Genomic DNA, 22,200 nt, shown 5'->3' on the forward strand with positions numbered 1-22,200 from the left:
AGAGGGATTTGCCATTTCTATTCCAACTGCCCAGGGAAGTGTCTTCAAGCTGTTCCCATCCTCACAGCATCTGGCAGACTTACAGCCTGGTCAGCTTGGTGTCTGGAGGTATTGGTGTGATAAAACACCAACACAGCCTTGGCAAGTAAAATGACAGTGAAAAATACTGTCTGGCATCGACCACAAAAAGATGCTTCCATAAAGTACAGCAGGCTCTATGGGCTTGAAATAAAATGTTCCCTTCCCTGCCTGTCTGAGTGAATTAGCTTTCTGATTTTCACACTTCAGTAAGATCAAGTCTGCGTTCTCCTGCCTGAAGAACAGCTCAATTATGGCACAGAGAAACTCAAAGGAAGGTGATACAAGTTAGTGCTTACCTCTCCCTCTGCCTCTCTTCCTCTTCATCTGATTCTTTATCAGAATCCTCCTGTTTTTTAATTTTCTTCTCTTTTTGCTTTGGTGTACTTTTCTTCCCTAGTGGAGTTTCATTTTCTTTCTTTTCTGCATTCTCAGGTGTTTCCTCTACATCTTTGTTTTCTTTGTTACTGTCTTTTAATTTCTCTTGGGTTTTATCCTCTTCACCATCTTTTTTAGCAGGGGTTGCATCTCGGGCAAGTCTTCTTCGTCCCTGGAACAGAAATAAGATCAGTTTAATGACTCCTGTCACCTGCTTTTTCCATAACCTCTCCAAATCTCAGCAAAAATGAGAGACATGCAACTCCTGTTGAGAAGAAAGGCTGGAGGTGACAAAAACAACAAAATATTCTAAAATATTAAGATCAAAGCTTGAAGGTTTTGTATCTGGTTCATCTGGAATAAAGAGGATGAGTTTCTGATTAACTGCTGGAGGATTTCAGGACATTTGTTCAGATGTTTGTTGCTTTGATACAATGGGCCAAAATGTCTTTGTTCACCTACAGCAATACATTATTTAAAGTGCTTGTACAGGAGTACTGAGAGGAGACATCTTCCCCTCAGCATCTTCAATCCTGACAGTCACCTGTGGACATCATACTCAGAAATTTGTCAGCTTTCAAAAAACTTTAAGTATCCCATTTTTAAAAGGCACTTTGAGTACTCAGGCAGTTGCTGCCTGGGGCTATCTGCAAGTGATTCTTGGAGATCTAGCACAGGATTATAATTTGATTTATTAAAAGTCTCTTGATAGGATCATTGTTTTTAGGCAGAACAAGGAACCAATTATTAAAAAGACAAAAATTCTTACATTTCTTTATCCTTTTTTTGAGTGTCCTCAAAAAGAAAAACCAACTCAAAAATAAATGAACAAACTAAGAACAAAGCTAATGTCATGGCAGGAAGTTCTCTGAGGCTGATGCAGCTTGGAATAACCACTTCCATTTAGATAGAAATATAATACATACTAGAAGTCTCAACTTGTTCACACCATGTCCTTTCATCTATTGATTTATAAGGCCATATATTTGCTTGAAAAGCTGCTTTGCAAGAAGTACTTTAACAGAATGACATTTTAGTGGAACAGAATCCTTAGAATTTGAACAATTTTAAAGTAGCAATTCTTGTCCTTCAGTAGTCATGCTCTATTAAGGAGCACAAAATGTTCTTTTAACGTAATTAACTGAGTGCTACAGTCATATTCCAGTACTTCCAAAGTACTGTTTGTATTCTCTGTGGTGTTCAGTATCCACCAGCTGATGGGTCACTGGTCTGATCTATATAACTACTAATGCAACCCTCACCTCTACAGCATTTAAAGACAAATGAAGGCTAAACTTAATTGTTCCTCTCTCTGCTTTTGTCTATATACTGTAATATTTGAGTGGGGTTTTTTTATTAGAAAAGAGACTGTGATAAAAACCAACTCAGAGAAATGGGTCTTCCTTTGATTCTTAGATCCACAGCAGGTTTTTGACATTCCTGTTTCTTGCCAGAAGGCTCCAGGTTCCCTGTGCCTGTGGAAATCCTCACCCACAACCAAGACTGTCCTGCTGTGTTTCACTGTTCTGATGATACACAGCTCAAAGCAGCTCCCAAGCCATCCCTGAACCACAGCACATCCAACACAGCCTGAGCAAATCCCACACATGTGGAATATGAAGGAATAATCAAACCTGATTCTGTTTCTGGGTAGAACATAATTAACAGTTAACACTCACAGAACTCCACACTTGTACAAGTGCACCAATTCCAACATGCAATTGCTCCACAGGGAAAACTCATTATGGAAACTGCTCACTGTACAAAGGGGCTTTGTTAAGGACTAAACACAAATCAGTTCAAACCACTCACCCTTGGGGATCTTAGCTCAATTTCTTCTTTCTCACTTTCACTGCTGGAATAATTTTCTTCTGCTTCTTTTTTAACTTCTGTTGGGGGCATTTTTTGTTCCTCTTTCACACTCTCCTCCATTGGTTCCACGTGTTTCTGTGTGTCTTCTATCACTTTTGGTTCATTGTGATGGATGGTCCTAAACTGAATGTTTGCAGAACGGCAATACTCTTCGAAACCATAAAGATACCTACAGAGACAAGTAAGGTCCCCTTTTTATTTAATGGTTCATTCTCTATTTATTAAAGTGCACAAAACCTATTTTCCTGCTCAGTAACTTCAGGAAAATAAAAAAAATTTAAAATAACAACAACCAAACAAACCCAAATAAACAAAAATAAAAAAGCTAGAGAAGATTTTGAAATGAAACAATTCTGCACACAAGTCAAATGGTGAAAAAGAATACAGAGAGGTGCTTCCCACATATTTAACTTCATCCCCAGACAGTTAAGAATTCATGACAGTAAAGCCATGCATGAGCTTGTACTCTGGTAACTCCTGTGCACACTCTAACCCAGTTACAGGTGAGAGAGGTATGAATTAGCTTTTTCCTCAAAGAATTAATAAGCAAGTTACAACACACTGTCACTGTCACAACACATTTTCATGTGTCCAAGCAACATCATCATTATTATTTCCACTGTAACAGCAACCTAGTACACACTTACCAATTATTCCTTCTAGGATAAACACTTTTCTCTGTAAAATACAGACCTTAAATACGTGACCAGTTCAAATCCCTCTGAAGATAGTCTCAATATTGTCATCTTCATCAAATTAACATGAGTTGAGTCATTAGTCATCCCTATTTCCAAATTTCCTTAGGTTCGAGTCAAGAGAACCTCATTCTTCCCTTTTACTCAAAAAGCTCAATTGTTTTGTGTCAAACTTCCAGGAGGATAAATAATAAAAATAATTTTTATTTAGAAAATTAGCTTGAAAAATGTCATTGCTAAAAGGTTTCCAATTCAAAAGTTACAACACAGCTGAAAAAGCGAGGGTCAGAAGAAAGACTTATGCATTTATTCATGATTTTACTACTTAACACTGTCACATCCACCATAGCAAAGTCCTAAAGCCATTATTCTACAAATTCTGCAGAAATTATATGTAAATATACAATCTGAAACATGTCTTTTTTCAGTTAACACCTTTCATGAACTTAAAGCAACTGGTATAAAATTCTCCTCAATGCATACGAGATCTAGAGATTGAGCAGTCCATTCCTGTTAATTGCCTTAACTTGCAAAACTGAATCTGCCAAAGCTTATTTTTAAATTTCACTGTTGGCCTCTGAAATGGCATCAGCACATGAGGAAAGTGAAAGTTTCTTGATAAGGAAATGAGCAGGATTCTCATGTCTTGGAGCAACAGGAACTTGCACAGCCCTGAATACTCCCTCCTTTCCTCCATTTCAATCCTCAGCACTGGGAAATGCTCAGAACTGTTCATTAACCGAAGGGTATCGGCTGCTGTCTCTAAACTATCAAAAATCTCTTGAATAATGTACAGGCTACTGTTAGGAAAAAAGAAAGGAAAAATGTTTTCACCATTATCCAATATGAGGACTTACTTTCTATAAGCAGTTTTTACATTGTAGGAAGCAGCTGAGTTCAAAATAGGAATGCCAAGGTCCATATAAATTTGCTTCCATACAGCACCACTCTCAATCTTTGGGGGAAAAAAAAAAGGAAAAAGGAAATTTACAGGTTTTGTTTAGCAAGAACATTAAAGAACAGTATCTAACAGACCCACAAGCAAAAGACTTTTATAACCATTGAACAGTCTGGGTTGGAAGGGAACTTAAAGCTCATCCAGTGCCACCTCCTGCCAAGGGCAGGGACACCTTCCACTATCCCAGGTTGCTCCAAGCCCCATCCAACCTGGCCTGGAACACTGCCAGGGATGGGGCAGCCACAGCTTCCCTGGACAACCATTTATAGATATGAGTGAATAGACATATTTAGTTCAGGGAACATCTAACACTTACATTGTCACACCCACCCTGCTGATAAACCAGTCTAAAAAGTTTGAAGAGATTAAGGTCCTTGTAGCCCAGAACTGGTGGTTTATTGATAGGAGTACCTGAATAAAACAAAACAGAAACAAGTTATCCCAAAGAACAGCAAGTTGCCTCTTCCATTCCTTTAGCACACATTTGATTACAAGTATCTTTCTGCATTTTAAAAACTGAATTAGCTTAAGGTATGTCCCAAGTCAGTAGTTTCCAATCACCAGTTAAGGCATCACCCTCTTTTGAATGCACCATTATCTCTGGGTGGTTTATCAGTCATCCAGGTTTATTAACAACCCCCATCCACTGGCTGCATCCACCCACTGCTCCTCTCGTGAGCAGGGAGGACAGCCAGAACTGCAGGAAGCTCCAGAGAACACCTGAGGAATGCAGGAATAGAGCAACGTGTGAAGAGATGAACTCAAAACATTATGGGCTGAAAGGAACAAGGAAGAAGCAGAGATGTTGGATTAGAAAGAGAAACTCAGGCAAATTGTCAGAATGTGGAAAAGCACAAGACCCTAACTGGACATGAATATTTGGGACAGTTCCAGGGAAAAGAAAGAACTCAAATCTGCTGAGTGGCAGTGATATAAAGAACAGTAATTATTTGCAAAAGGAGAAACCAAAAGTGACTTAGGGCAAGTGGCTGCATATGTAGACAATAATCCTCCCAGCAAGGAAGAATATAAAACCTCTTCCCTGCTGCTTCATATCTTCCTTTATCTTCATGCAATTATATTTGGAGTCATTAAAATAATTTTATAGGACCTTGGGAATACTGTCATGATTCCAAGAATCAAAACATTTATACTGAGAGAACAGAATGTAGAACTAATCTAGTGGGAAGAGAAATCTTTATATAAGGACAGAGAAGAAAAATAAAAAGCAAACAGGTAGGGGGAAAGTCCCAGTCCTGAAGAAGTCCTGCACATTGCTGAATGCGCATACTGGCTTAAAGAACATTTCATGGACTGAGTCTTCAAATTCAGCACACAAATGCTTTCTTCTTTTGCCTTCACAAGGTCCTGACATCCCTACTTGTTCTGTAGTCTATGAGTGTTTAAGGAAGAGAAGGAAAAAGGAGGAAAACAGGAAAGAGGGAAGAATCAGGCTACATCCAAGGAAAATTGTGGATGAGCCCAGAAGCAGAGTGATTTCTTTCCCCCCCCAACTTAGCCTTTTATTCCCCTAAGGCAGGTTATTCTCCAGAAACACTGGTTATATACACAGGAGGCCTCAAAATTACGTTGGATGAGCTCCAGAACACTCTGCTATAATACATGCTCAATTTCTAAAGAACTGGTAATATTGAGCAGCTTTTGAACTGTTCTTTTGTGATTCTGTGGTCTAGAACACACCTCATTAGAAGGGATACAGACCCTCTTTTACAAAGGCAGCTTGATTTCCCCATTAATTTTAACACCCCCCCCCCCCCCCCAAAAAAAAGAAAGGGGGAAATATTCGGACTCTACAAGCACTTCATGTTTTACCCTTAGCTCTCTGGTTACTTAAAATTCAAACACATCAACATTTTCTGTACTCTATGCTGCTATGGAAATATCATTCACGTAACTGCTGTCAAGAGAAAAGAAAGATTAAAAAAAAAAGGAAAAGGGCACCTCTAATCAATCTACCTCCACACCAAGGCTACTGCAGGATGAACACAGTGTTTGAAATACAGGATTGAAATGGTGACTTCATGAGTAAAATGAATAAAACTAATATACTCTAAAAGACAAAACTATCTGCAGGCTTGAATATATTTTTTTAAAAGAGGCATAAAACCTTCCGTTTTAGTGTCAGTCTCATCACAACTGCAAATGCCTTATGCAACAGCAGCTCTCCCAAGCAGCAGGTATATCCTGCTCCCTATGCAGAGCACATGCACTTCTGATACAGGTCTGAAGCCAAGACTTCAACTATTCTGATTTATTAAGCCTCACTTAATTCTGTAAAGACAGACGTTTAAAATACACTGTTTTATTTTTCTAGCTACAGGATGAAATAGAATCTTTTAAGTTGTCTCTTCAGGTATCACTGCTCCATTTGTGCATGGTAAGAACAGTTCTGCACAGAGACTTGAGGACGGCAAATCTCCTGTCTCTGCTGGTTGGACTCCACAGCTTCCAGCCTGGGATTAACAGCAGCAGAGCTCTCAGCCATGGCTGTCACATCCAGAAATCAACTGAGGGCTTATTTAACGGGCTGTGAACATTAAGAACGTCTTTGTGAAAGAGAAACAAAACCAAAACACCTCAGGGAGGATTTGAGTTCCCTTTGAGTGCTGTGCCATTAAAGAAGTGGACTGGAGATTTAAAAAAAAAAAAGGAGTAAAATTCAGCCTTACCTCTGTCTTCCATAAACTTGTAAAGCTGTTGGAGGAAGTTGTCCCTCTCTTCAGGATCAAGCTCTTCCTCAGGCTGTGAAAATAAATGCAGTCATAAATGAAAACAGCAAATATGCAAAGTAACCATTTATTTGTACAAAAGCCTAAGAGCAAGAACTAAACCCAAACCACTTCCCATTTGGCCCTGAACCTATGTAACGGTGAAATATGCAGAAAACAACATTTACTCAGAAAGACTGAAGTGGTACCTCAGGAGGAATAAAAGAAAATGCAGGTCAGGGACAGCATCAGTCCATGACAGAATGAATGAGTGATCCTCAAAATGAAAACACTAATACACGTAGCATACCTGCCTAACACAGAAGAGGTCTGGTATTTACAAGACAAAGAATTCACAGGAATTCCAGGGGGTTTTTTGGTTAGGTTCTTTTGATTTGTTTGGGGCTTTTTTGTTTAACTCATTTTCCTTATCCTGACTTCTGCTCAGGTTGCAGAACAATTTTTTCTCCAACCATACCTGGATTTGATGCTCCAGACTTCCAATGCTTGATTTCAGCTCATATTTGGAAAAACCTTTAAAGTGACTTCTATAATCTGTTATTATTTTAAGTTCCTTAGTTTTACCTTTATAACTTAAAGCTTCAAAGAGATAAACACTTATTAACTTTATGGCAAGCAATCCACAGCATGAAATAAAGATATTCTTTTATTCCAGTGAAAGTCATTAAAATAAAGTAAATTTATTGGGGTGTGGAGGAGGCAGGGAAAGGAAATAACATCCACGTATCTTCATGGAATTTTGAGATTCTAGCAGAGACCAAAAAAAAAAAAAAAAAAAAGAGGAAACCTTTTCCCTGCAATGCTTTCTGCATGCCACTTTCTTCCTGCCAGCCTGGCAGTTTGCACAAGGCAGGCTGCAGCTGTCTTGAAGGAAAGATGTACAGTACGTGTCAAAAAATCTTATCATTACATTATTAAAAATAACAGGAAAGTGACAAGCAGTTCCAGAAGGAAACCAGAACAACAATTTAAATTTCAGTCATCTCTGCATTCGGTAAACTTTAAGCTTCAAGGCAGGGAGATAGGCAGGGAAATAGGCAGGGAAATGGGGATGTACATGCTAGTGGCTTGCTAACCAGAAAGCAATCTGCTCAGCATCAGAATGAATCCCAGCCCTGCCTGCTTCACCGAATTCTGAGCTTCTAAACCCAACAGGGCTCAGCTACAATCAGGCAGAGACAATATCTGTGTCTTACTTTACTAATTTTTCTTGGGGAATAATTGGAGGAAATTAAATGTGTAATCACAACACTGTACAGCATCAGTTACCATTTGCTCAGCACATTATGGGGATTATATAAGGAGAAACAGTTATCTATAGAATTAGCATGCTCTTCCAGGTTATCAAGTGAAGTATTGCTATAGAAACCACAGCTTTTTTCTCTCTATCTAGACTGCAAAATAACTTCAAGATCGAGAAATTTCTACCGTTTACTGTAATGTTTAGTGACTATAGGCAATTCAGCTCAAACTGTGCAAACTAAATACATCTAAGTAACAGTAAACATTCAGAATTACTTCTGAATAGTTAAATTAAAGCCATTTCTTCAGTGTGGGCACAATGCCAAACCAGAACTGTGGGTCAGAACAGCAGACATGTAGGTTAGAAATACCAATCTTGCAGCCAGAATTTAACTCTTCCACTGAGACTAAGTACTTACTTTCAGCTGAAGAAAAGCAAAAAGAAAAGATGAAAAGCTTTATAGGCTTGGGGGCATAAAACCTGTCTGCAATAATCATCCACCCGTGTGAGATATCCCAAATTCTGCACCTGCTTCTCTCTGTTGATGGTGTATGAGCCCACTGACAGAGGGAGTCTGAACTGTGCCTGGTACTGATGCCAGAACAGGCACCAAATCCTTTTGAGGAGTCACTTGAGTAAGACGTGAGTGACTGTCACCATAGAATAAATCATGGATCAGCTGCTCCTTTGCTTCTGGCCAAAATGAGAAAGACCAACCCTCCATGGATATGCTTATTGCAACATGAGGATAAGATGTCATTTTTTAACCAGGGTTATCCGTTTGGAACTGGACGTAAAAGAATTCCCAAGACTTTCTGGTGTTGTGATTTAGAGCTGAGTTTTACTTTAAATATATCAGCCATCATAAAGTCATAGAATGGGTTGGGCTGGAATGGACTTTAAAGACCATCTAGTTCCAACTCCTCTGCCATAGGGGTTCATCTAAGCTCCTGTAAATCTGCACCCAAATCAAGGAAACACCTGAGAAATGTTGATGCCATAACCTGTGATCACCATCAGGGAGCAAACGGAGAGCTGAAATTCTCAGCATTGATTTCCAGCAGGAACCAGGGTAACAGTGCTGCTCTCCAAAACTCACTGCTACGATTCAGACATTTGTGCCCATTTTAGACTGGGCATAAATAAATCCACAGTGATAATTGTTTAAAACCACTTACTAAATAGAGTTCTGTCTCTCCACTTCATTTTTTCCTATACAAAAAGGGGAAGACTGTAGCCAAAGGTAAGTCCAAGTGAGAGGCAAAACAACATGAAAATTTTAAGCTGCAGGAGTTCAAAACTGAGACCTTTCCTCTGTTCATCCAATACCCACAGCTAAATGCAACATGAGAAAAACTTTTTCATTTCAGGACGAGAGGCTGAATTTAATTTAAATGAAAATAAATAAAAATCTCCAAGATGCCCCTTTTCTAACTAAAAGATTGAAATTTTATGCATTTGAGATTTTTTTCCTCCTTTCTGACAAGCAGGCCACATCCATTAGAGAACACTGTAAATGGTAAAACAATAAAATCAACAGTGAACATTATCTTTGTATAATGGACATGTTCCTTTCCCAACTCCATTTCTTACTTCCTTCCAAGCAACACTATCAGCATTCATGTATTTTCTAAAACTCTATGCTAAGAACCATGAAGCATACAGAAAACGTGTAGAACACTTGTAACTGGTTTTGCTTCACTTGGTTTCGAGCCACCATGAGTTTTGCTTCTGCCCCTAGCATGATTTTAAACAAGAACGTGGCTCTGTTATCTTGACTCATCATTTACTCCACAGAAAGATGTTAAAGCTTCTGTGGGTGCCAACCTTTAGGGCTGAGTGGGAGCACAAAGGATGAAACAGTTTCTTCTACAAAAGAAAGAATGAATCTCTACCTACAAGCACGTACACCCTGAACTCAAGCAATACGAGGTGGAGCTACCAGGGACAGATCTTTCTTTCATGTTATAAATAGAATGACAAGACCATAAATGCTTCTGTGAAAGAAATGCAGGTGAAGAGGAAGAACAGCACACACAGGATTTGGAGTTCAGAGGAGGAGATGATCAAGACAAGCTGCCAGAATTACAGTTAATGTAATTTTGTTGCTTCAGAGTACTTCAATGCGATTTCATCACTTGCACATTTGCTTTCTAACGCCAAGCTTGAAAACTAATTAAGGAAATGACAAGAATTAAACTGATTGCAACAAGTTAAGAGATTTAAACCACGTGGAGATGACAGTGGTCTTAAAATGTTAATTTGTACCAACAAGAACCAGAAATTCCACAAACCAACAATGACTCACTCCAGAGCTGTGCCTCAGTTTGCAACTTCTCTTGGAGTGACATTCTGAGAATGCCTGTTTGTATAAAACTGTGAGCAAGAAAGTCTTTAAAGAACATTTTTGCATGGTATGATGCAGGCTGTGCTTCACAGTAGCCAGAACTCCTACAAATGCACACATGCATGAGAAGGAGGATTAGCTAATCAATGTTTAGCTATTTTTAAAGGCTATTCTGTGCATTACACATCACAGCTGCTTAGGGGGTTTTATATATATAAATCATATAATCTTAGAATGGTTTGGATTGGAAGGGATCTGAAAAACCATCTTGATCCATCTCCTGCCATGGGCAGGGGCACCTTCCACTATCCCAGGTTGCTCCGAGCCCCATCCAACCTGGCCTTGAACACTGCCAGAGATGGGGCAGCCACAGCTTCCGTGGGCAACCTGTGCCAGGGCCTCCCCACCCTCACAGGGAAGAATTTCTTCCTAGTATCTAATAAACCACTTCTTTCTGAATATCACCCTTCATTAACTTTGAAATTACTGTTTTCCTGTACTTAACTTCTAGAGTCAGCTATTTCCATGTTATTTTAAAATACAAATAGGTTGCAACAGACATGGAAATTTGGTTTGATTTTATATGATCTCCCACAGTTACTTAGAGCAAAGCCTACATGGGGAACAAGAATTATCTTGAAGCAAAATGTACATATTGTAATAGTTGTCTACTAATTATTTGTAGGAATTTCAAGCCTCCTAAAACACATCATGGATTTCTCATCCTTCCTTTATGGACTTAATGCTAATAAAATATATGGTAACAACTTATCATGAGAACTGAAATCCTCGCTTATTTGCAGAATAGGAACATTGGAAAATGCCTCTGGCATCTTCCCTTTTCAAAGATGTAAAGCAATTGTGACTGATTTTTTTGATGCCGTTGTGATGCAAGAACCTTAAAAACGTTAAATGAACAGACCCCGTTAAACATGCTACACACATACATCCTCCAGGTGTCTGTCAGAAATAAGCCAAAAAGAAAATCCCTCTAAGCAAACACCTGGATGTGCTACAACTCTTCCCTCAATGAGCCATGGAGACCAGCTAGCTGGAATTTTTTTCTGAAGAAATTCCTTGCCTTTACTCTGGTCTTAAGTGAATGTATCTGTTAAGAATGTATACTGAAAAGATATTTCAAATAACTGCATGTTAAGATCTTGATTCTAATGGAATCAAAATGGCTCACAGGGAGACTGAGAGTCAAAACCAAATGTTGTTTACACATCCCCTTGTAAAAACAGGGAGTATTTGAATATTTAAGCTTGAGAAACAAACGTGATGGATTGCAATGGATTCCACAGCTTCTCCTACCAGCACATTTACCTGTCTGGAATCCTTTGCTTCACTACGTTATGTTTAGATTAGATTCTTCTTTCTTTTTCCCTGACAAAACAACTTAAATACAAGCAAATACAGTACTAGATACAACCTGTTTTGAATAAAAATCAGGTAATGTTCCAAAAGCTTTTACTTCTATGTGGAGATACTGGAGTTAAGATTTTCTCTTTCCTTTTAGCTGCAGTGCATTGACAGCCAAATGTACCCTCCAAACACAGTTAATTATCTTATTCTGACATGTTGAAGACTGGGTAAGAACCAAAAGCAATATCCAGATTTTTATCTGGAGTCAAACTAACTGAGTGATTCTTGTAATCTTCATTCGATCAAGAATTTTTTTGTATAATACCTCTGGAGTTTTTCACTTTTTATGAAATGCGTTATTAAAACCTCAATTGTTAACAGAAAATAATCCTGAGTTGCACCATGTATTACCAAAATTCCAACAATTTGAACATGCTGAGTAGCTCTGTGTAATGCAATCCCTGTTAGAGTTCATGACAAGCAATTTCCACATTGTCCTCCTTCCCAGTCAACTCTGGACCACACAAGTCACTCACCACGGATGAGGAGGAGAAGCACCAAGCCAACACTAAATTTGTTCCCCCTCCTTAGCTTACAAAAGCCATGTAAAGCCTGGAAACCTGGTTGTACCAATTCTACCACCTCTTAAAGATGGCATAAAAGGCAACACAGTTAGGAAGACAGTTTCTGTCAAAACAAAGTTGCAGATTTTTAACCCAGCCACTGGAAAAATGGCAGGATCTAATGTCACCAGCTACAGCAGATCTCTCTGCTCCATTATCACTATAAAAGATCCTACTTCAGAAAAATAGGATCCTTTCCATTCCAGAATTAGACTTTTCTGACTGACTTTATCCTGTGATTACATATTAAGTAGGTCTGTGTCCATTTGATTATTTAATGATGGCCTATCATGGCTGGGCAGCAGCTGGACAGGCCCTGACAGCAAAGCTGCTGTGCATATCAAAAGATGGGAATGGGGGGAAATAAAAAGGTGTTTTTAATAATCTCGCTCCCATCCCTAATAATATAACCAATTACAGTTCTAAAACAAAAAAATCCACTGAGAATATTCTGGGAGAGGATGGACAGAAGCTATTTTTGACCTTGATTAATAAAAGGAAGCACTCTAGAAAATGTAAAATTTCAGTAATTCAGCATCTGTAATCAAATACAGGCAAAAACCCTCCAATCATTCACTTGTCGATTCTCTCTGCAGCCACTATTACTGCCTCTCTAGGGGAAAAGAAAATAGGAATTCCTTAAATTCCCTAAATGTTGTCTATTGCAATATCTAGCACGGCCCACAATTAAAAATATGTATTCTAACAGCTGAATCAAGAATTTGATTTAATGGGCAATCATGACAGTTCTGCTCTGACATTATCTAAAAAGATTCATATCTACCCTCTGCTACACAGCTCCAGCATGAAGATGCTCACCTTACATGCCTACTTGTCACCTGGAAATAATGGATTCCACAGCTTCTCCTATCAGCACATCCACCTGTCTGGAATCCTTTGCTTCACTATTTTACATTAACAACATTCTTTAAAAATAAATCTCTATTTCTTTTACAGGCATGCCTTTTTTTATTTTTTTTTAAACCACCAAGCTTCCCCCTCCCCCTTCTTTGTTTGAAACACACAGCACTTTATGCAATAGGCATGAAAAACGATAATAAAAACGGATATTAGAAAACTAGTACGGCAATCCTTGATTTTCAGTGACTGATACTCTGCAATTTTGATCAGTGTTAATACAGACAGAGCAATACAGACTGCAACAGTTCACACCCTGCAAAATGTGGCCTATTCAGTCTTTTTCACTGCAAACAGAGGGGAAAAAACCCAGAGGATTTTACATTTCTGCACACATTTATCTTAGATTTATCTTATCATACCATTATTCCCATACAGACATCTACCCCATTTTCCAAAACACTGATATCGAAGCATAAAATTCACACCTAAAAATAGATTCTTATTGTCTTTTTTTTTTTTTTTTTACCTGGAAAGATCTTCCCTGGCTGCAAGCTCCACCAGACAGTTCCCAGATCAGAAACCCAAGTCAAACCCCCATCCCCAACCACCACGCTCACATCACCGATTAAAGCACACGATCCTTACCTAGGAGCTGCATTCTTTCAAACGTAAAATGGTTTTACTTCCTTTCTATCTAATCTGCCCACTGCCTGGACATATTTTCAGCCTGACTTCCAAATATTCGCTCGCGCTCGCTCTCTCCCCGCGCGGCGGCCGCAGTTAACCGGCATTACTTACATTCTCTTTCGCACACACCCCAAAAAATTAATAAAACGAAACAGTAATACTAAGGAGAAAGCGAGGCATTAGATGAAAGGCAGAAGGAAGGGCCAGCCCATCTCCGAGCCCCCGGCCAGCCCCGGCTCCCGCGGCCGCTCCCCGCGCCTGCGCCGCGCCCGCTCCCGGTTGCCCTGGGAACGCCGAGGCCGCCGCCAAGCGCCATCGGCCATTCCGGGTGGGAAGGGAAGGGAAGGGGAAAGGGAAGCGGCGTTTGACCTTCCTCCCAGCACACAGACCGCGCTTGGGGTTTGCGGTTTATGTTTTCACGGTGTATTGTGAGAATGGCGCGGTGGGAAAACCAAAAAATCCCGCAGTGCCTCCCTTCCCCCCTCCCCCCACCTCCGCCCATGCTTCTAATTCCAACATCCAGGTTACAACCAGGGAGCAGAAATAGAAGGGAATTCTCTAACGACAGTTTTGATGGCACGAAGAAACTGGCTAACTTTATGGAAAAGGAGCCACTTAAAATATTCCAATGCAGAAAAAGCATTTTACTGTTCATATGAGAATCATAGAATCACATTCCATGATTTGGGTTGAAAGGGACCTTAAATATCATCCAGTTCTAATTCCCTGCATGGAGACACCTTCCACTAGACCAGGGCACTCCACACCCCATCCAACCCGGCCTGGAACAATTCCAGGGATGGGGCAGCCACAGCTTCTGTGGGCAACCTGTGCCAGGGCCTCAGCACTCTCACAGGGAACAAATTCTTCCCGATGTCTAACCTAAATCTCTCCTCTCTCAGTTTAAAACCATTTCCCCTTGTCTTATCACTCTATGTCTTTGTTCAAAGTCCCTCTCCAGCTCTCTTGGAGCCCCTTTAGGCACTGGAAGGGACTCTCAGGTCTCTCCCAGAGCCTTCTGCTCTCCAGATGAGCACCCCCAGCTCTCCCAACCTGGCTCCAGCCCTCGGAGCAACTCCCAACAGGTCTCTCCTGTGCTGAGGACCCCAGAGCTGTACAAAAAGCTCCAGTGGGGTCTCACGAGAGCAGAGTAAAGTGGAGAATCCTCTTTTTGATGCAGCCCAGGACACGTTTGGCTTTCTGAGCTGCGAGTGCTCGTTGCTGGCTCACGTCCAGCCTGTTAACCATGAGAACTCCAAGTGCTTCTCCACAGGGCTGCTCTCCATGAATTCCTCTCCCAATCTGTACATGCCCCAACACGTTAGACAAAAAGTCCATCCACCACATCATTCTATGATTCCCAACCTAACACACAAGAAGGTCAGTCCTGTACTGCTCTAAACAGCATTTACTGCCCTGTGAATTAGCTCACAGTTTCAGTCAACCTCCTGCTTTTGAAATTTTTGTCTTTTTTTTTTTTCAAATCACACTGTTTTCAGAGAAAAGTTACTTTTTATATAACCTACATAACAAAGGAAAATACAAAAGAAAAATACAAAGATACTGCATTGAAGGTGGAACTACTACTATTAGGGCTCAACATAAGTTTTTTGGTTTTGCCTTTTCTTTTGACCCAGAACTTTTCACTCTTCTCTGCCTTGAATTCCTAGTTTCTGAGATTTGTCTCCAGTTTCTTCACTGGGTAACAGGAGACAAGTTGCCACTGCTCACAAATCCCAATAAACACAACTGTAGCAGAGAGAAGATGAACAGGTCTGAAAAGACACTGAAGTGAGCTAAGTCTGAGAATAATATATTGGAAAGTGCAGGATTTTCAGGCAAGCAAGTTATTAAATTATCCCTAAAAAAAATGACAAATTGTCCAGACTCACCGCTACTTCTTCAGTTTTCTCTTCTCTTTTTTGTTCCTCTTCATCAGTTTCTGCAGCAGCTCCCTCCTCCTCATCACTGCTGGAGGACTCCAGAATTTCACTGATGTCCATTTTCCAGTTCCGAGGAACACCCCTGGTGCTGAGAAACGTGGTTGCCTCCTGTAGCCCTGCAGAAGAAAGGGCCCTGGCTTTACCTCATCTGCAGCATTCAGAGTCACAAAGCAGTTTTTATTTCCTTTTCACCTTCTTGTAAATCACAACACGAACTTAAATGCAATGAATAAATCACAGATCAAGCACCAAAGGCTTACTTTGCTCTTTCCAAAATATCATCATGCCTTAGATTGAAAAAAAAAAAAAAAAAAAAAAAAAGAAAACAAACCACTGCCTAGAGAGATGTGACATTAATGTCTGGAACAGAGGAAAAACATATTAGTGAGCAAAGGACTGATGGGACAGGCACAAATCACACATGTACAATTGTAATACCTCAAATTCTTTTCCTTGAAGAGGTGCTCTAAGGGTGGAAAACAACAAAGCAAAACAAACCCAGATAACCCCAAAATCTGCCCCTCAGTCACAATAAAAGACTTTAATAAAGGAGCCAGAAAAACACCCAAAAGAAGAACATACTGCAATGAACTGCTCAGTGTTACTGGAGAAGAAAAGGCACCAGTTTTTAACACTGCTGACAGAAAAACCTCCAGACATTGGTCTCAACTCCTGGTTTTTTTTGAAACCATTAGTACCTTTGGTTCCAAAATATTCCCTTGTAGCAAGGAACGTCACAACCCAATTATGTTCTGCACACAAAGGGGAAAAAAGTCCCTTTCTCCAATTTATCTCAAACCTGGCATCTGCTATTTTTTTTTGGCTGTTCTAAAGTTCTTGTACTGTGAAACAGCTATTAAGAACAAAGTAGAAGAGAAATCATTTAATATTAGACATATCAATCAAAACTACCTCAAGCTTTCATTTGAAGCATTTTAAATCTTGACTTGTTAAGGAGCTGCTCCACACCTTTACTCAAACCAGATACTGTTGTTGTTGAGTGGGGACTTTTTTGTTGCTGGGTGGCATTTTTTACTCTAATTTTTAATAAATAAAATCTAAGCATTTCTCTTTAACACATTTCATGTTTTGATGGATTGTGGTATCCATGTCATCCATCCATTCATCCATCCATCAAATTCTATAACTGTATTTTTAAATTACGTATTAATCACAGACTGTTGTTGTTATGAAGTTTACACCTTGCTGTCTGAGTATCATTAATGTAAATAGTGTTTTGAGCAATAGCACAAAATTTAAGCATTAGGAGAGGTAACTATATATTCCATTGCTCACTGACATTTCAAACAGACTACCCTGAAAATATTCTATTCATTTTCCACAAATTTGGACTGGATCAAAATAATAAAAATCAAATAAAGAAGATTTCTACTAGGTGGTATTTTAATAAGGCAGCAACTACATCTGAAGTTTCTCTAATTTATCCCATTTAAAAAGGTTTGCAAAATATCCAAGAGCAATTATCAGAAATGAACAAGTCATCATTTTTCTGCAAATGGTAAAGAAGCTTTGTATGAAGTTACTTCTTTTAAACACCTTGAACTGATTCTAGCTTACCTTTTCTAGGAGAGGACTCTGATTTTGGTAAGTTTTGAAGATCTAGTTCCTTAATGTCTTTTCTTGCTATTGAGTAACTGTAAAAGAATAAGGTTTTGTGATTATTTTTACATCACAGAAAAGCCAACATTTGACATAGAAAACCAGGAATTTCTAAGATTTTCCAGTTTTAGTGCTCATTTGCAAGACCCTTCCTAACAACTAATTGCATAAGGCACCTGTTATTGTAGGTCCTAATACAAGAGTAAGATACCCTGGGTAAGTTTCCAACCTGTCTTTGAAATTCAGGCATTAAAGTATCCTTAAATAATAAAGAAAAAAATTGTAAATGTTCTTTATTTTAAAAGCTTATCTGCACAAATTTGCAAAGGTAAAACACATAGGCAAAAATAATTTTCTGAACTGAAAATATTCACAAGAATCAACAGCTGCTCTCCAAAACAAGGATCTAGCTAAGAGGACAGAAGCAAGTCCTCTATTTTCAAAATGCCTTTTTACTAGTACAGAACAACAGTGAAGCCAATTCACAGATTTGCATTGATAGACAGTTGATTCTAATTTTTAAATTACAGAAGTGTTCTCACAGCAAAACATATGGAGGTTGTTCTGTTCCAAAGCCATACTGGATATCCAGTCACTGAGTTACAAGAGAAATCCTAACCAAACTGCAGGGAAAGCCTTACAAGTGAGTTAGTCTAATACTTTTTTTTCTTTTTTCCTTCTTCTTTTATTATTTCAGAAAATCTGGAGTAAAACCTCAGGAATCAGAGGCTGCCATTTTCAGAAGATAAAGCTATCATGCTATGAGGGGGGCAAAAAAACCCAGAAGTGAAACAGAACAGATCTAGATGTTTTACCAGTAACATTCAACCTTCAGTATAGAAGGAGCCAGGCTTATCCAGAAGGCTGATGATACAGGCCTACATTAAGAGGCCAAAATGAACTAAGTCTTGCAACCTACTCAAAATCATGGCTATCAAAAATCAAAAACTGCTCACTTTGAAAGAAAGGAGGGTGACAAGCAGCCTTTGGCAAGGAAGTTTTTAGTTACAAGACATTGACACAGATACAGTGCAAGTACAATGAAGAGAAATAAATGGGAGCAGCCATTAAAAAAACCCCAAAACCCAGTCTTCATGCTTTTATGAATATATTATTCCCTAAGTAAGATACACAACTCCGTCCCTCCCTCCTCCCACTCCCTTTTGGAGTGGAGGATGGACTAACAGGACCTTTCTTTCTTTTTGCAGGAATATTATTCAGATTCTGCAAACAATTTAATTAACAAGTCTCTTAAAAATCTCTTTTCTATTAAAAAGTAGATTAAACCCTTATAAACTACCTAAACAGCTATGAACATCTGGGCACTGGAGGTAATGAGAAAGATAGCCACGCTACTACAACAGACACCCATAAAGAGGGTAATTTAAGGCAGTAAGGGAAATAATTAAAACCAAAACTCACACTTTAAAGGACAGAAATGATTTAAAGTGTAAACACCTGGATGTTTTCGCTTTTTCAAGTTGTTGATATTTTAAATGAAGAAGCACCAGAAACTTTCTTGATTCAATGAATTCTTGTTGTTACACATAATGGAAAGAAGGGTGAGGAAGCACAGAAGGAGTCGGCTGGAAATAGATTGTGAATGCCAAATGTGCCCATCCAGCATTACAGAAAATTGTAGCTTTTCCTTTTGGAAGAAATAATGTCTTCAGGAGCAATATGTGATTAGTTTCCCAATTCCCTCCCACAGACATCTAATCAAAGTGAGCTATCACTTACAATTTGGAATCTGCAAAGGATCGAACTAAACACTGGTCCTTTTTCACGGTGACGTCGTCATTGCAGCTCGGTGACACAACCTGAAGATTCAAATAAAACATTCCTTTATCAAAAAAAAAACCAAAAAAAAAGCTGATCTTGAAAGGAAAGAAATAAAGACTGCAGGAAAACAGCTGTTTTCTGTTTCTTCTATTATATTTCCAGTATTGGGTAAACAAACCTACTTCAATTTATACTACTACAGCCAACAACAACAAATTTCAAGAAGTAATTTACCCCAAACTATTGACTTGTTATGTACAAGCCAAAAGTTTAAAATTTCATTTGGAAACTCAAAACTAATCTACTGAGGTCACATCACAGGACCCTGTTCCTTCACTCTGGTTTTTTTATTCTTGTTCACACATTTTAAAAGCATCTATTTAAAAAGTTACAAACCCATTTATTTTATACCAGTTTCTCATTTTTGGCATTTAAACTGAGACATAAGTTGGTTTTTTGGTTTGTTTATTGAGGTGTGGATAACATAAACCACTCTGAAAACCTTCCACACATCCTTCCACAATGGTTTCATCTCTAGGTCTAAAAAAAGTGATAAAAATGCATTTGCAGTATTTGTATTACCACTAACAGAACAAGTTTGTTTTGCTCTAGATCATGTATGAGCAGAAAATGTTAAATGCAAATATATGACCTCCAGGAACTTAATCCACCAGTTAAGAACAATGTTAGCAAAAATCTGTCATTAATAAAGAGAACTACAACCAGAACATGTACAATACCACATTTTAAATTGAGGTATATACAGGTGGATAAGGCAGTGTCAATTATTCACCCTACATTACACCATGTCTGAAAATACCAAAAAGTTTTCTGCAGAATGCAACTTTTAATAGGCACATGTCAACTTTTCTATGTGTATCAATGAGATGCAAAGAGTCTACCTTACAGTACAAGTCTACTTGGACTTGGACTTATTTAATGTATATTTATTATCAGCAACGGCAATGAACACCTTTATCATTTAGTGACAGTCAAATACAAATAACCACCAACATCTGCTCCTAGAGTAACTGACCACTGGTGCAAATGCAAGCATCAAGGAAATGAGTATTTCATAAAACTGTAAGTCTAGGAGAAAAGACAATTACATTTAGAAAAGAATTAAAATCCCACTGCAATTAAATTCATAGATCTAGATCCTCTTAAGTGCTTGGCAGTGCAAGTCCTAACATATTTTATTTTTAGAAGAAAAGTATCATTACACACTGATCATTTTATAAGCAGTTCTAAAGCACTTTAACACCATGAAACAGTAACTTACACATAAATGTTAATCTCTGCTTTCCTACTCTTCATAGATACTGCAAAACACTTGTATTTTTAGCAATGGGAGTAGAGCTTAGCCTGACTACATTCACAGCTTTGCTGTAAAAGGAACTCACCAAAGCTGGGTACCAGTCTGCCTTCTCTGAATTAGAAGTCACACTCACAACCTTGCCAAGCAATTCATCATTGAGGCGCCTTTTATCTTCATCCTCTTCTTCACTACTTTCTTCTTCCTTTTCATCTTCAGTACTAAATTATCAAAATGTACAATATTTTAAAGTTTGTCTTAAGTTACTACTTGAATGCACAACCAGATTACAAGCAGACTTTTCCTTTCTATTTTGCAAAGTTTCAAAAACAAAGTTAAAATTTTAAGAGCTGAAATTGCCTGAAATACACTTAAATACTAAGTGCACTTTGTAAGAGGAATTCAGTAGAAATTCTTTTCAAGTAGTAGTATTTCACAACAGCATCATGTTAGAATTGCAGACATGACTCAGGTTTTGATTGTGCACAAACATGAAGCAAAGAGAAATGATCTCTACCCCAAAAATTAAAACGCACCTTTTTTTTTTTTTTACTGTGCATATAGTAGTATAAAGAAGGTTTAAAAGCCTATTATGTTTCCTATTACATGAAAGAAGCATAAATGGCCTTAAGGATACTAAATCTTCAATTTTATAATATTGCTAGCATATGACCATGTCTATCAGCTTTGCACACAATTCAGGTGATAGAGCATTCAGAGTATTGCAACTTCAGTGGGACTGCCTCAGGTTTAGCAAAGGGCACTAAATGAAAAACAGAACACTGTCAAAACTTACACAGGAAGAGAAGATCTTCTCCCTCTATTAGATTTCTTCCCAATAACTGGAGTTCCAAAGTGCTCTGGATTGGTTAGTGGCAGTTGATCAAGTGTCTACATGGAAAAGGGGGAAACAACATTGGTTTGCAACATCTTATTATAAAAAAGGTATTAATTAACTACTTGGTTGTGATTCCATGTCCTCCACTGTCTTACCTCGCTTTCTGCAAAGTGCCTTTCTCCCTTCAAGCATAATGAAGTTCGTCTCAAGGTCCTTTCATCACCATCATCAAAAACTAGGATGAAGCCAAGAAAACACATCAGCACAAACTGATCAGATCTCAATCCCAAGTCTACTGTTTATCTCACAATCAAGAACATTCTCTAAAACATGACTTTCAAGCCTCTATTCACTCATTCTTTAGTTCACAAGCAAAAGGAAAGTCAGGATTCAGTCCGCAAATAGATTTTCACACAGAGATTCAAGCCAGTACAAAGTAAGGCTTTGGATGCAGAAGTCTCTCCATAACTTAGACATCCTTCTTATCAACACAACTGCACATTTCAAACCAAAGCCCCTGGCTGCACACCAGTTACTATTATCTAGCAATCTTTGGGGTTTGTTTAGTTTTGTGGGGTTTTTTCCCACCCTGTCAATTTATTCCTTATTTATACCTCTATTTAATATGGTACCTTTTCATTCTCCCTCTTGCTACGAGCAATCCCACAAAAAGACAGGTCAATGGCAAGAAAAACAAGTGTCTGGTAAGTTTTTGCTACACTATCAATGCTGTCTTACAAACAAATACTGGAAACATGCAATTCCAAGCCTGACCACTTTATAAGGAATAGTCAGTACACCTCCTGCCTGCTGTGTTAAATCTCATGAATAGGAAGTTCCATCAA

The 22,200-nt window shown here is 38.6% G+C and overlaps 1 protein-coding gene across 3 annotated transcripts in view; it reads right to left on the reverse strand.

Moving 5' to 3' along the window:
* Positions 1 to 22,200, reverse strand: part of ARID4A (AT-rich interaction domain 4A) — a 47,549-nt gene that overhangs the window by 10,989 nt on the left and 14,360 nt on the right. For all 3 annotated transcript variants that reach the window (XM_042048106.1, XM_042048103.1, XM_042048104.1), the window contains 11 exons: positions 21,511 to 21,590; positions 21,314 to 21,408; positions 20,606 to 20,738; positions 19,161 to 19,240; positions 17,379 to 17,455; positions 15,750 to 15,916; positions 6,672 to 6,744; positions 4,298 to 4,392; positions 3,881 to 3,978; positions 2,269 to 2,497; positions 378 to 628 (listed from right to left, as the gene is read on the reverse strand). In XM_042048106.1, coding sequence (XP_041904040.1) covers positions 378 to 628; positions 2,269 to 2,497; positions 3,881 to 3,978; positions 4,298 to 4,392; positions 6,672 to 6,744; positions 15,750 to 15,916; positions 17,379 to 17,455; positions 19,161 to 19,240; positions 20,606 to 20,738; positions 21,314 to 21,408; positions 21,511 to 21,590 — 1,378 coding nt within the window. The remainder of the gene's footprint in view (positions 1 to 377; positions 629 to 2,268; positions 2,498 to 3,880; positions 3,979 to 4,297; positions 4,393 to 6,671; positions 6,745 to 15,749; positions 15,917 to 17,378; positions 17,456 to 19,160; positions 19,241 to 20,605; positions 20,739 to 21,313; positions 21,409 to 21,510; positions 21,591 to 22,200) is intronic.

This window comes from Corvus kubaryi, unplaced genomic scaffold (assembly GCF_017639235.1).
Source record: "Corvus kubaryi isolate FWS band 111438036 unplaced genomic scaffold, C.kubaryi_AGA036_p1.0 66, whole genome shotgun sequence".
Lineage (NCBI taxonomy): Eukaryota > Metazoa > Chordata > Aves > Passeriformes > Corvidae > Corvus > Corvus kubaryi.